The sequence below is a fragment of the Ceratotherium simum genome, chromosome 19, assembly GCF_057802395.1.
Source record: "Ceratotherium simum simum isolate JZ-2026a chromosome 19, ASM5780239v1, whole genome shotgun sequence".
In the NCBI taxonomy this organism is placed as follows: Eukaryota; Metazoa; Chordata; class Mammalia; order Perissodactyla; family Rhinocerotidae; genus Ceratotherium; species Ceratotherium simum.
This window is the reverse complement of record NC_141918.1, coordinates 19,538,728-19,554,919: the sequence shown is the minus strand read 5'-3', so window position 1 is coordinate 19,554,919 and position 16,192 is coordinate 19,538,728. Positions and strand designations below refer to the sequence as shown.

The 16,192-nt window shown below is 36.2% G+C and overlaps 1 protein-coding gene across 1 annotated transcript in view; it reads right to left on the bottom strand.

Annotated features, from left to right (window-relative positions):
* Window positions 1-14,646, bottom strand: part of MANEA (mannosidase endo-alpha) — a 54,351-nt gene extending 39,705 nt beyond the window's left edge. The window contains exons 1-2 of the mRNA XM_004422131.3: window positions 14,528-14,646; window positions 220-798 (exon numbers count right to left, since the gene is read on the bottom strand). Coding sequence (XP_004422188.1) covers window positions 220-760 — 541 coding nt within the window. The 5' untranslated portion in view covers window positions 761-798; window positions 14,528-14,646. The remainder of the gene's footprint in view (window positions 1-219; window positions 799-14,527) is intronic.
* Between the last annotated feature and the right edge of the window lie 1,546 nt (window positions 14,647-16,192).

Here is a 16,192-nt window from a genome sequence, read left to right as displayed (position 1 = left end):
ATTAAACAACGTTCTTTCAAGTAGTGTTAAAAAGTGGTTGCCTGGATGTTTAAGAACATACATACAGTTTAATTTGGAGTTTATAAGTTTAAAATTATAATTAATAACAATGTAAAGACTAATTAGTAATTTAATGTTCTACAAAAAATTATTTATATACACATACACATACATATACATACACACACAAACCTAAACACACATACATAAAATAATTACCAATTGAAGCCGAATACATTTGTTTCATGTGAGTTTCGATGACAGAAGGGTCTCGAGAGCTGTAACTTCCCAACTCAGGATAAAAGCTGGCGCCAATGTCATCTGGGGGGTTGTGTCTCCCTTGTGGATAATTCTTGGTTATTCTAGGGTCCCAATGCTTCAGGATTGCATGGTTCCAATGTACATATTTACCATCAAATTGTGGATTTCCATACCAACTGTAATAAAATACATGTAAATAATAATTCAGAGGTGGCAGTTCTTCCAGGTAAAGTTCAGAGGCTTTGGAAGGTTTTACAGTGCTTTCAACACTTTTTAAATTCTTGATATTTGTTTCACTGTTGATTTTGTCACTCTTTTGGGAATCAAGACTTTTCCCCAAGTGAGATCGTTGATGAAGGTCTGGAAGAAGGTCAAGTCCAAAAGGATCTCCAAAAGTAGCTTTGTTTGGTCTCAGCATTTTTAAACCCATCATCAGAGAGAAGATAAATAGAATAAAAAGTGACAAAATGATGCAAGTCCTTCTTCGAAACTTTGCCATGATGACATACTTTAAATTCCAAAATGGTAAATGTTTAGCTGTAATTTATTGAAAAATGGTAATTAGTTAAGTGGTATTAACAATATTTTCCAATGTCTTCAAAATGAAAACTAAAATCCATGAAGTCCATTACACTGAAAAACTTTTAAAGTGCATTATCATATTAATTATATCATCAATTATTGATATCTACAAAACAATCTATATATGGCTAGACTAAATGGCAGTATTTATTTGGAAATATCACAATTATATTTTGTCAGATAAACATTTTAGGAATTTTACTTAAGAAAATGAATATATTTTTAATCAATTGGGCAGATTTTGCATATACTGAATATAGAAAAGGAATTTTCTATGTATATGGACTAAAATTTTCTAAATATAAATATAAAATTAAAGGTTCTTAGTTCAAAAAACGAAATACTTACGAGTATATTAAAAGCCTGATCATTAAATGGATTTTCAACAAACTCATGTTTTTAACTACAATAATGATTTCACAGGAAGGGAGTAATCACACATTTTAAATGACATTTTTGAAATGGAATAGAATAAGATAAAATAAAAAAGAATGACAGTAGAGAAAAGAATGATAACAAGTTAGAGATTCCCAATTTAAAAAAATATTACTTTACAACTTTAAAAATCTCATTGACAGAGGTTATAAACATTAACTTAAAACTTCTAACTTAAAACTTCTAAAATAGTATTGCACATCTATTTTTATGTTTTAATAAGTGAATGTATACAAATATCTGTACAGGTATGTGTGTATACGTACATAGGTATATATACATACACATACATATGGATAAAATATTTAAGTCTTTTTATGTAAAAATTTCTTATTAGAAAGGTATTTGGTGAAAAGTTGACGTCATATTTTTAAAATATGACTTTCTACAATATATCATGCTGTTGTTATTCTAGAGAATTAAGTTTAACTAACCCTGATATAACATAAGACAAGTAAAACTTACTCTAACGAGCAAGTAATTGTGTCACACACACACAAATACTTTCTACAAACTGCTGCCTCTATTATGCATCTATGCGAGAAATACTAAGATGAGCAAGCATACTTCTTTTAGGGCTAAAATCATAGATTCTTTTCAAAGTCAATCTTGTTTAACTGTGAAATATATCACACCTAAAGATTACTATAAAAGACATATGTCTAGTTTGTAACATATAAACATTCGAAAAGAAAATTGCCAACTTAAAAGCCCATCTCCACCTTTTGTGCCCCGTGCCAATCATCAACCCTGCCCCTTCTCCTTGCTTAAGGGCAACCACTTGACTTTTGTGTTTACCATCCCCTCACCTTTCTTCATAGTTTTTCCAAAACATAATTTGTTTTGCCTGTTTTAAAATTTTATTCAAGCAGATATGGTATATCCATATATACATACATATATATACACATGTGCATAGGTACATATACACACATGAATATATAATAAGCATATTAATCTTATATAGAGATATATGTATACCTTACACATATCTACCTATACTATAAATATGTATAATTATATATATAATTAGATGTATAAAATATACACAAGTTTTGGGAAGCAATATTGATTACTAAACCCTCTCTGACACTTTACCTGGCGTCCTACCTCTTCCCCATTCCTGCATCCCATCGCTATCAGTTCTCTCTCTCTCTTATAAAAAGCCATGAAAATGGACTTTTAGCAAAGGAATAAGTAGATGGGTCTCGGGATTTTATTTACAAATATATTAATTCACTGGTTTGATGAAAATGCTTTCATGTCAAATATTTCTCCTTCCTAAACTTTGAAAATAAGATTATGAAAGTAACACTTTCTCTTGTTCCTAAGACTCTAATTTAGGGACCTCCCCCCATAAAGTTTTTATTGTATTTTAATAATATTATTGCATGGATACACTGTAACCACATCAACAAGCTGGACTCAGAGTATGTCATGTAACCAATCAATAACATAAGACATAAGCTAAGACAAACTTTATAGAAGTAGACACAGTTGACTTTAAGATGAGAAATAGTTGAATCCTTATTGTTCTCCAAGGAACAAATAAAAATTTATTTCACTTGGTTGAAATATCCAAAAAACTGTAGAAAAAAAAGTAAAAGATACATAATTCAGTTTCAACTGTATTATGTAAAAAGTAGTACACTAGGCGCCACATGAAATAGGTTTAGGAAGACACAGTCCTTACGTTCAATGTGCTTAGAGTCCATGAGGAAGGGGAAGACACATATGCAAATAACTATAACCCAAAGAAGAAAAATGCCGAAAGCGAAGTGGAAGGCATATAAAAGAATGAAATGCCATATAAACTACGGAGTTGTCGAAAACCCTTTAGGAAAAAATAGTAAAGTCTTAGAAGAATTGTACAATATGCATAGGCTGGTGGAAAAGAAAGAAAAAAGAAGATGGTCATAAGTGTCAGAGGAAACAATATGCCCAAAGACATACTGGATGTGAAAAGATACATTTGTGAAATAAAAAGGCCTTTGGCTGCAGCATGGAAAACAAGATGGTGAGGTAAAGTAAAGCTGTCGTGGCATGTTGGAACCAGGCTGTGCATCTAAGTGATAGGACAGTTCTTATTCTGGTCAACAGGGGGCCACTGGAGACTTGTAAACAAAATATTGGCATAATTAGAGGTTAGGTTAGAAGGATGAAGCACCTATAGAAAATGACATTCAAGCCATGAAACTTCACCATTGTCTGACTCTAACAATCTCCCATTCACTGATGATTTTAGCAACTGACATACTATCTTCCTTCCTACCCTACTTCTGTTTTTAGTGACTCCACTGACATGGATGATCCATGCAGTAGTTTACCCTCCCAATTCTTTGCCGGTCTCACTTCTAATGATCTGTTTTTCCACCCCACTTCACCAACTCAAGTGTCACACGCATACTCTTGATCTTGCCATTTTCCATCTTTTACCATCCCAAAATCTTTACTTCATTTTTTTCATTTCTAAACATAACCTCCCATGCTTTGAACTCCTCTAGTTTAGTACGCTCATTCTGGCAATTCCTTGACCTTATTGAGATGTCCAATCCACTAACTCGACCACTTTTTCGCTATTTCTCCTTTTATTCATGTTTTGTTTCTAGTGATGCAGTTTATAGCCCATAGTCTAGCATTACAATTCCTTACTTGCAGATACTCTTAACTCCCTTTACTTCTCTCCTTTCTCAATACTTAGCTGTTAAAACCTCAAACAAATGATGCCTGTCTTGACCTTGATCCAGAACCACAGAATGATACTGGAGAAAAACACACAACCACGCTGATTTCTCACTTCGAATTCACGTCTATAAATTTTAAATGGACACTCAAGACCACTTACCAGTCGTATTACTATACCTCAGTATGTTCACTTTTCTAACCTCAAAAAAATTATTTCATTCCTTCTCATTTTCCATCAAACCTGCTACTACATCACCAACTTCCTTTATTCTCTTCAGATAGCTATGTTTCATAGAGAAAACAGAAACAATCATACAGGAATTTCCTTATCTTCCCATTAACAAATTAACCTATTGACGTCTACTTTTTTATTGTCAGCAAATGTTTCCAAGTTTAATTTTAATATTTGTTCTGTTTCACTGCTTTGCTTTTCGTCTATAGAAAGTCCTATTACTTTTATTGATTTTTACAACTGCCTTTTTTCTTTTTCACCCCTTTCTTCATTTCATTTTGTTTTTTAAGTTTCTCTACACTCTATCTCCCATAAGGCATTATCAGTTGTGTTTGTCTTCTAGTCTTCATTTATGAAATAATCTATGAAGTAATTTTTCTGTCAATTTTTATTTTCTGATTAATTTTACCTCATTTCTGCGTTTCCATAATTGTAATTTACTTATTCATTCATATCTCATGTAATTATTTCAATTGTTTACTTCTATTTAAATAGTAAATTACAGTTGTCATATATTTTGTGAACACGTCTCTCTGGCATGCTTTCAGCGTTTACAAGTATGTTAACTTTTTTGCCTGTAATGACCTTGTATGGGATTTGACTGCGATCATTTTCTGTTGCTAAATATTACATGAAATAATTTCCCTTAATTTTTGGAAGCAAACATTGAATCATGATCACTTTTCTAGCTTCAGAGCTCTAGAGATCTTTCTTCTGTTGTTTTCATGAAGTTGTAACATGGCCTTGAATTTTTTTGAGATCAGCTGGGTTTTTCTCCATTCCCACATTTTTCCAGAATTTTTAATTTCCTTTGCTTCTATTTTGTTCCTACCCTGCTCAATTTGAAAGTTATTTCCAGAAGTTACTCTTCAATATGGGGCTTTGTTCTGAAAAGGAGCATCAGCTACTTAGCTTTTCAGAGTTCTTAAAAACCAAGATGCTCTAGTCCCTTCAGATATAAGGCTTCAAAATTCCCCTCCTCCATTGCAGCTACTATTCTCAGACTGGACTGTCACTTTTTCCAATTAATATCTATATTTAGATATTTTCCGGTTTCAGGTCAAGCAGACACACTATTGCTTCCGTCTGCTTCCTCCAGCACAAACAGATAGAATATAAGACTTGTAATCGTTAGTGAGCTATCCCCACCCACTCAGATTTTGGGGTGAGTGGGGGTAACTTGTCATTTCAGTTTTATTGCAGATGTTTGTTTGGTTTTACTATTTTAATGCTCTGTTTTTATGATTGCAGGAAGATTCAAACACTATACCACTGCTGTTGCTATCATCCCTGAACTCTCTTTTGCACTTTCCTAAAAATATCTTTAACAGTATCCCATGAGTTTTGCACTCCTGTATTTTCACGACCACTTAGTTCAAAATACATTCTAATTTCCATTATGATTTCTTCTTCTTTTTTTTTTTTGTAAGATTAGCCCTGAGGTAACACCCACGACCAATCCTCCTCTTTTTGCTAAGGAAGATTGGCCATGGGCTAACATCCATGCCCATCTTCCTCTACTTCGTATGGGACACCGCCACAGCATGGCTTGATGATCAGTGTGTCAGGCCGCGCCTGGGATCTGAACCTGTGAACCCCGGGCCGCCGAAGTAGAGCTCACGAACTTCACCACACCACCAGGCTGGCCCCTATGATTTCTTCTTTGATGACTTATTTATAAATGTATTATATTTGGGAGATTTTCTAGTTATCTTTTTGAGTTGATTTCTAGTGTGAATCCACTGTACGATTTCAGTCCTTTGAAATATGCTGAGACTTGCTTTAAGGTTCAACCTATGACCAATTTCATTAAGCGGCCCATATGAAAGAATATATATTCTGCACCTAGCGGTTACTGAGTTCTACATATGGGTATCAGAACAAATATGCTAATTGTGTTGTTTCTATTTTCCATATCCTCACTCGTCTTTCTTCTGCTCATGTTAAAAACCCCCCACTATCATTGTGGCATGTCTATAAATATTTATGTTATATAATTTTAATTGATGTTACTATGTGGAGACACATTTAGGACTGCTACATTTTCCCGAAGAAGTAAATCTGTTCTATAATGAGACGTTCTTTTCCTTCTCTACTGATGGGTTCTGACTTCAATTCTATTCTAATAGTAACACAGCTACAACAGATTTCATTTGGTTCATGTTGGCACAGAGCGTCATTTTCATCATTTTATTGTCACCTTAAATGGTTATTTTTGAAATATGACATTGTTTTTATTATTGTTTTTAATCTGACAGTCTTTGTCCACTAATTGTAGTATTTCGTACATTTACAATTCTGCAAATAAGGATATTATAGCTTTAAATCTACTTCTTACCCTTGCTTTCCTTTTGGCCTCTATCTTACAAGCTCTATTTTCTCTCTCACTTTCTTTTTAATTGTTTTATTTTCCTTATTAGCTTGTTAATTATACATTCTCTTTGCTATTATTTTAATTATCTCACAGATTATGGCATGCATTCTTACTTGTCAAAATCTAGCATGAATTAGAACTTTACTATTTCTCAAGCAATGAAGGCACACTTGCAAGACTTCAATTCTTTTATCACTGCCCTAACTTTTATACTCCTATTTTGGTGTATTTTATTCTTTACATCTATCTCAGACCCCAGCAGATATTCTATTTTTTGTGCAGTCAACGTTCATTACATTTACCCTTTCCTTTGCTCTTCACTTCTTCCTGCATCTCATTACTTCCATTCAAAATAATTTCCCTACAGTGAAGAAATAATTCCCTTTAATAGGGCCTATAGGGTTGGTCTGCTGCTGATCAACTCTTTCCACATTAGTTTGTTTGAAAATATCCTTATTTTGCCATCACTTTGACACCTAGGTATAGACTTCTATATTCTCAATTATTTTCTTTCAGCACCATCCATATCGTCTGCCTTTAACTGTTTTTGTTGAAAGCTCAACTATTGTTTTTTTCCTTGCTTCTTTAAGACTTTAAAGATAATACATTTTCTTTATTTCTGGCTACTTTTAATATTTTTCTCTTCATCTTTAGTTTTCAGCTTTTTTCCTATGGAATATATATGGAGTATTGTTTTCTTACTATTTATCCTGCTTTAGATTCAAAGTGCCTCTTCAATCTGTGGGTTGATATCTTTCCTTAGCTCTGTAAAATTCTCGACCATTATCTTTCAACTATTGCTTTTGCTCCATTATTGCTCTCTTGCTCTCTCATCTCTCATTTTGGAATACATTACACACGTTAGAATTTTATATCCCGTGTTTATTAAATATTTTTTTATTTCCCTCCTTTCGTCTCTCCATGCTTCAATCTGAATATTTACTTCTGAATTATCTTCCAGTTTCCTAATTCTCTTTAGCTGTGACTTCTTATTATCAGTTATAATTTTAGTCTTGGAACTTCCATTTGACTCTTTTCAAAGACATCAACTCCCTACCAAAATTTTCTATCTTCTCACTTAATTCCTTGAACATTTTAATCCAATTTATTTAAAGTCCACCTCTAATAACATGAATATGGATCTCAGGGATTCTGTTGCTATAGCCTGCTTTGGGGATTTCTTCTCTTAATATCTAGACAGTCACTATCTTTCTGTACCCTAGGTTATTTTTTTATCAAATGCCAGATATCGTGAGTGAAAATTTTTAGAGACAATGTGAGGCTCTATTATCTTTCTTCAGAGAAAGCTTATTTTTGCTTCTTGAAGACTGCTAGGATAGAGAAAGATTGCCTTAATCTAATCACAGATTGAAATCTTCAAAACTGGGTTTAAGTCCTTGTGAATATTTGGTCTATTTCTGATTCATTCCTACTCCCTTACACCCAAGAGTTCTGAAAACAAAGCCACAGGTATTTGTCAAGATCCCTCCTCTCTGATGGCCCTTGGAAGGCCTCTGAATTCCAATGTTGGTCCCCACAGAGCCATGAAACTGCTGAAAGTTCTGTTCATTTTCTCAGCTGTCACTTTCTACTTACGTCGTCAGCTTCTCTGCTGCTACTTTTCAATCAGGAATTTTAAACAACCCCCCTATTCCCTACCCCAATCTCCAAAGAATAATGCAAGGTGTAGGGCTCAGAATCATTCAAATGATTAAATAATCCCATCTAAATTCCCTTATAACCTGAGTGTAGCGAAAGGTTTATAACTAGGACTCAAAATACAGATGCAATAAAAGACAGATTAATTAATAATACTGTAATTAATTTAATAACAGTATAAACAAAGTAAAAGGAGAGCTGACAAACTGAGTGAAAATATTTGCAAGATCATCTACCTCACTCAAAATTATAAAAATGCAAATTAAAACTACACAAAGATATCATTTCTTATCTAGGAGACTGGCAAAAAATAAAAAGTATGAAAATAATCCTGCTGGCAAGACAGTGGGAAAACAAGCACTCCCATACACTGTTAGTGAATGTAAAGTGGTACCACCTTTTTTGGAATTTGGCAATATCTAACAAAATTATATGTCCATTTACCTTCTGACTCAGCAGTCCTACTTCATGGAATTTACCTTGAAAATACACAACCAATAGTAGTACATAAATTCATATACAGTGTTGTTTGTCATTTTAAAATATTGGAGTATTCTGCTGAAAAAATGAAAGATCTCTTGAAATGACAAAGTGCTTTTCTGGATTGCCAATAAGAAAATATACATTTTCTCAAGTGATCAAAAAAAACACAGGAAGAATAAACAAGAATCTAACAGGGTTGATTATCTACAGGGGGGAAGGAGGATCAGGGTGGAAAACACGGGAGGATGAGAACGGGGTAGAAGCGTTGGGGAACGGAAGTGATTCTTCTCTGAGTACGCTTTTTTGTATAGTTTTGTCTTTTTGAGCCATGTTATATTCCACATACTCAAAACAAACAAACAAATATTAAATGTTAAACTCCGGTTAGTAACTTGGTTTTTGCAACGGTACAGATTAGCAATTCTTAAAATATGTACTATGTATTCTAAAAGTAAGCAAATCAACAATACATGCTGGAAAATGGGGCCCAGGTTTTTCAATGACAAAAAAGTGAGTTATAAATATAGAAAGTGGGAAGCTAAAATGAAACTTGTGCTGTCAGATTGTAACTGGCAGTATCAGTATGGATGTGTGGATTGTGACAGATCAATAAATAGGGCGGGGTGTACACATAAACGTGGTCACATTATTTCCTAGCTCTGTCCAGTGAGAGGGTCTGGAACCAAAGAAATACCTACAGCAATAGACACATCTGATGCCAAGATTTTGGTTTTTAAACACCCTTCTCTACTTAAAAGAACCAGGTCCCTTTGAGAAACGTTGATTCCAATACTGTAGCTGGGAAAGTACAATATGACCCTGGAACATCTTGCCAGAAAGTAAGGAAGTACTCAAAGATGTAGGGGACATGTCCATAGGACACAGGAGCCAGCTTGAAGGGGCAACCACCGGCTAAATCCAGGACCATTTCAGCATCAAAACAGGAAATAAAAGTAATAAATTATAGGCGTTAAAATAAAAATTCAGGAATCCATACTGATTTTAAAAATTCAAAAATAAATAAATGGAATAAAGAAGACTCTTTTTACATTACAATGCCAACAATAAATTTAGATGGAATAATGGAATTAGAATATCACTATTTGGCAACTACCATAATAATAACTGTATCAGGCAAGAATCATCAAGGGATATTAAATAAGGGAGCAAAAATTTGATGAGAAACAGGATATCCATATATTGGCAAAGTATCTCCCCAAAAGATACCTAAGGGAAACACAGTAACTTAACAGTGCAGAACCTAGCAGACACCACCTTAAACAAGTGATGGAAATTAACTTCATCAGTTAATTTTGGATAAGTAGATATCATAAGTCTCCTGAGAGGATGCCCCAAGAAGGACACAGAATCACTGCTGTGGTATAGTACACTGCTGTGTACTATAATAATGTAGTACAATATTACCATTTGGTGAATCTGCAGGAAAAATATACAGGGATTGTTGAGTTGTTTGTACTATTTTTGAAACTTTTCTCTAAGTCTAAAATTATTTGAAAATTAAGAAGAAACAAAAAAAGAATCCCACCAGCAAACTGGAGGACATGAGTTGTTAACCTAATACCTGCTTATTTCTGGGAAGGGTCAACTCATATAGTCCTTCAAGCTCTGCACTGCCTGAGTCCAGGGAGTACAATTCCTATGTATGGAATGTGGCAGCCCCGTGGACAGGAAAAAGGGATGATATAACCATTTTGGCCTGCCTCTGTGATTGTCGTCCTGAAACTTCCAAGTTATCGAGATAAAAACAAATCCTTCCCTTTGCTTAAAGAAAGTGGGAATTTTGACAAGCAATAAAGTATAAAAAAAAATTATGGACATAATATGATCTCAGCTATGTTCAAGACACAAACAGAGGAAGGAAATACACTTGGACACGTATAATAATTACCTCTGGGTGAGAAAATACAGTGATCTTTTCTTACTCTGTCTTCTAAACTCAGAACATAACACTTCATAAGGAAGAAAAGTTTGGGGTAGGTATTTTATAAGAAAATAATCAATGTAACAAGTCAGAAAGAATGGGAGAAACAACTAAATTTAGAAATTAGTAAGACAACGATTTTTGAGAAGTTGACCAGCTGAGTGGTGAAATGCATGGAAGGGTGAGGATATATAATGGAAAGAATATTGATCTGGAAATCTGAAGATCCAAGTTCAAATCAGCAATGTTGACCTAGTTGTGCAACCCTGAGTAAGCCACTTTTATCTCTTCTTAAAAAAGAACACGTCATCATTTTGTTTTCTGACAAAGTTGTTCTGTGAATCATGCAAGATAATATATGTAAAAAAATGTAAATGGGTAATGTTTTAATCAAATGGTAAATACTAATTGGATTTAAATATAAATGAAAAGTGAAGAAATTTGGGAAACAAATAGTTCTGACACTTTTTTCTATTTGTTAGATTCATTTCTCAGATGTACACATGAACACAAAACACAAAATGTCCATTTATGGAAGCTGCCTTTTTTTTTCCCTCTTGCCTGTAAATTTAATTTCTTAAGCTGGTCCCTCTCTCTTTTCTTTTCACATTACTTATTTAATTCATTCACTTAAAATGTTTAATCACATCATTACAGACAACCCACTAGCTCTATGCGAACCTCCATATCTCAAGTAACAATAGGTCATCTCAACCTAAAGGCAGCAGATCATTGTGATTAAAAGTATGGGCTCTGCAGTTCACATGTCTGAGTTCAAATGCCAGCTGGGCCATTTCTCAGCTATTTCACCTATACAAGTGACCTGATCTTTCCCTGCCTCTTTTCTCGTCTGTACAATGAGTTATTACCTCACTCATAAAATTTTTGTGAGAATGAAATAATATTATAAAACTCTTAGAATCATTTCTGGCTCAGTTTAACACAATAAATATGAGCAATTATTTATGATGATGATGATGATGATTAAAGATGGGTGTCTGGCAAGCAATTAATAACCAACACAGTTTATTCTCTTTAAATGCCTATTCTCTATATGGCTCATTTTTTAAATATTACTCATCCTTCAAGACAAAGCTGAAATGTTGCCTCTTCTTCTTGATACCTCTCCTAATGATGCCAGAGTGAAAAGTACTCACTTGCTTATATATTCTACTGTTACAGCATTACCTACTTTTTAACTTGGCATTTCTTTCATTATATATTGCATTATGTTATTTATTTACATGTATTTTGGCCAGTCTAGATTCTCCTTAAGGTCCAGAAATGGGGTCCTTATCTTTACACTCCAGTAGAGCCCAATATATCTTACACATAGTCAGTGACCACTAAGTGTTCAGCTTAAACAATTTAATTTCTGGCCCTTTTGTTTTTGACATTGGTACATATTTGCACAGTACATGTATAAAAAGATTCTACTGGCTATACATACACTTGACATGTTTATAGTCTATGCTGAACATATTATATATGAAGGATTATATATAGACATATCCAATAATTTTAAAAATCCATTCTAATAAAAATTATCATGTCCAACATAGCAAAACCACAATGACCCTTGAGATGTCTAATGGGTCTGATGGTCTCACAGGAAAGGAGCAGAAAAACTACTTATTTGGCTTCAACAAAGAAGTTTCAGAAGTCACCTGAGAGAAAAAAAATTACATGTTAATCGCAAATGTATAGGTTCCCAAAGCAGGAACCTACTCAGGGTATTGGCTATTGAAAATCTGGTATCTTCAAAGGGCAGTTTACATTACATAATAATACACAGAAGTTATACATAATAGGTTCTTTTGAAACTTTATGGTTTCTATTTTTGTGTTTTGTGCTTTTAATCTTTGAAATGCTAGCTTTTGACTTGAAAGTCTAGTGAGATCTCAGAGATCCACAAGCAGTGTGATATCAATTATTTCAAAAAGTATTTGCTGTTATCCTGTTACTCAGAAAAGCCAAGAAGATTTTACCTTTTAATTATGTATTGTTAACTTATGCAGACTTCAGGTGCTTTTTTCCTTTTTTTAGTCTTGTTATCTTCTAATTTTATTTTCTAAGAAGTCAGCAGAGACAAACATTAATACCAGAAGGCACATCTGGAACTTTCAAAGTCAGCTTCTGTACTAAGGCTTCCTTGCTCGGGTCAGTTTCAATATAAACACTTGTACCCTTTGGTTAACAGAGATTCAGTTAAGCACAATCTCATCCTTCCCTTTTAATCTTCACAACAACCTATCAGTAGAACTTCCTTTTTTTCTGTTTCTTTTTGGTGAGGAAGATTGGCCCCGAGCTAACATCTGTGCTCATCTTCCTCTATTTTGTATGTGGGACACCTGCCACAGCATGGCTTGATGAGCCGTTCATAAGTCCGAGTCCAGCCTTCCAACCTGGCAACCCCAGGGTGCCAAAGCACAACGCACAAACCCTACCACGACGCCACCTGGCCAGCCCCTAGAACTTCTTTTTAACACCATTTTACAGATGACAGAACTGAGGTACAGGGCAGTTGGTAACTTTTCCCAAATCGCTGGGCTAGCAAATAGCTAAGTAACCTGCCTGAGGTTAAGCAACGGGCAAGGAGCAGAGCAAGTCTGGCTCTGGAATTCAAGCTATTCCATCTTCCTACAAGGTATTCAACAAATCAAGTTTAGAGAATACAACACTGTAATTTTTGTGACATAGATGAAAACTGCTGACATGTGGTCATGTTTTCATTTCGATTATGGCTTTAGAAAACAATGAACATCTGTTACCTACTCATAAACTGTAGCCCAAATTTAATCTGAATAAACAGCTTATTTTCTGATCATATGCTTACTATTAATCACGTGACTAACAGCAACAGCTCGGGCAGTGCTTTATGCATAAAGCCTGAAAATCCACAAGATTCACTGCCCTCCAATATTTTTCGGGGTTTACATACAGCTTAATATGAAAGAAGTAACATATTGTCATGAAAATGATTTGCAAACCATGTGACTTAATATTACCAATACTTAGATTTTATTTTGTATTTTTCTTTCAAACTACTGTCTAAATACTTTAACACAGACAACCCATTCCAGTCCCATTTGTCTTTTAAGTTCATATAATTAACATTATCCTTTTTTTTTTTAAGCACTTCCACATTTTCCCTTAAAACTTATCCGTAGGGTCCCGCAATAATAAAAGGAAAACAAACTATCATAACTGCCTGAATTTCAATGGGCTCCTTTGGAAAAGAGAGAGACTAGTCCAGCATAGTGACATCCCGAGACTTAGCAAAAGATAACATGTTTGGCACTGTCATCGTAGACTGTTAACAGGTGAAGGGAAAAACCATGTCCGCGGGGACCTCGCCATCCTCGCTCTCCTCTCCCGACCCAAACGCGCCGGGAGGCAGGAGACCGCGACCCGCCTGCTGCACGCCGGGACCCGTAGGCCTCGATCTTTCCTCCCTCCCCGTGGGCGCAAGGCCGAGCTGCAGCTTGGGACAAAGGGACAAGGCGCTGAAAGGCTTCCGTCCCTCCCGGAATTCTCAATCTGCTGGGGAGGCAAGGGAAAACCCTGGCGACAGGAGGCTCCGCTCCAAAGAAGTGGCGGCGACGAGGCCGACAGGGTTAGGATAGAGCAGGGTAGAAGGCACTAAAACTAACCCACACTAAAACAAGGGGTAACAGCAGCAGTGCGGCGCCGCGACATCCCGAGGCTAGCAGCGCAACGCCTCCGGCAGCCCGCCGGAGGGGCGCAGGGTCAAAGGCCGCGGGCAGGCGAGCGGCGAGCACATTGGCTGGCGGACGAGCGCGCAGGCGCCGGGGGTGGGCCCCGTGCCCGCCGCAGCTGCGACTGCGGAGTCCTGAGCCCTCCAGCTACTCACCAGGTTCTGGGAATCCGGCCACCGGCAGGGACTCAACCGCCGGAGCCGTTGAAGCTGGGAGGAGAGAGCGCGTCTGTGGCGTCCCGCCTGCGAGGCCAACCAGCCCCGCCTTCCAGGAGGCGCGCGCAGAGCGCTCCGGAAGCCCCGAGGGGCGGGGCGGGGCTCACTGAGGGGGCGGGCTCACTGGGGGCGGGGCTCTGATTCCCGGCGCAAGCCTGTCTGGTCTGCGAGGGTCGCGAGGGGAGTGGCCGGAAGAGGGGAGAGCCTCCTGGGCGCCCTGTTCTGATGGAGAAAAGGGGCGGAGTAGAGTCGGGGTAGGGGACTCCCGTCGTCTTTCTCCAGCTAGAGATGACCCACCTCTCTGTTAGGAACTTGTCTTCTAAGGTTCCTCTGGGAAGCTCTAAATAATGGAGGACAGCTGTTTTTGATGTGAGGCGTTCAAAAGTTGCCTTGAACTCGAGTACACTGGTGGTTTTCAACTTTTTAAATTGAGGAGCCGTTTTGCCTTTTTTTAAAAATGAAACTTTACTTGGAAGCCCGAGGTAGACAGAGAAAGAGGACATTTTTAATTTGCAAATGTATGCTATAAAATCACATTTGTACTGGAACACTCGTAGAAATAATGGAGAGCAGTAGGGCAGGTGTGAAGAACAAGAGCTTTTGAAATAGGGGTTACAGCTGAAGGTTTCTGTCTTACATCGGCCTCTCGGAAGCCAAGACAATTCTCCGTTTTGTTTGGTTATGTAGTAACAACGAATCCTGACTCACAGTCTAGAACTTGCTGATGTGAACAGTTTTGTAAGGGCCCTCCTTAAAATCTCACTGGATTTTTTAAACAAATTTTAATTGAGAAGTATACATATCTGAATGTATCCCATATGTGGACATTTTAAAGGCTAATAATAAAAAGAATACCCAGGTACCCACTACAGAGCTGAAGATACAGAAAAATATCAGTATTTTTGAAGCCTTCTAGGATTCCTTTTCCCAAAAGTATCTTTCCCTCCCAGCCAGAAATAACTTTTATGCTGAATTGTGCATTACCCATTTCCGTGCTTTTTTGATAATAGTTACATACGGTTCCCTAAAAATATAGTTATCCTGGTGTTGTATATTATATAATGAATCATATTGCATTTTTCCCTGTAACTTCTTTTTTCACTAAACATTCAGATTTTGAGATTGATCTATACACAGATCCATTTCACGTGGACTGGGCTGGCACATCATTATCCAGAAGACTTCTATTGTTAGATTTTAAAATTTGTGCCTGGCCATAGCATGATTGCTCTATTAATTTGCATTTCCCCTCTTGCTAATGGGCTTGTGCATCTTTATATATGCTTAGTGGCTATTTGGATTTCTGTGAAATACCTGTTCTCAATTTTGGATCATTTTTTATTGGATTGTTTGCTTTTGAAAATTGATTTGTAGATAATCTTTATATATTTTTAAAGTTTAAATACTTCTTTCTTGTCAGTTATATGTGCTGCAAATAGTTTCTCTCAATTGGTAGATTGTCTTTTAACTTTTTATGCGTCTTTTGATGACCAAAAGCTGTATAGTTCAAGGTACTGCTAGTTGAATTTAACAATTTTTTTTTTTTGGTAAGGAAGATTAGCCCTGAGGTAACATGTGTAGCCAATCCTCCTCTTCTTGCTAAGG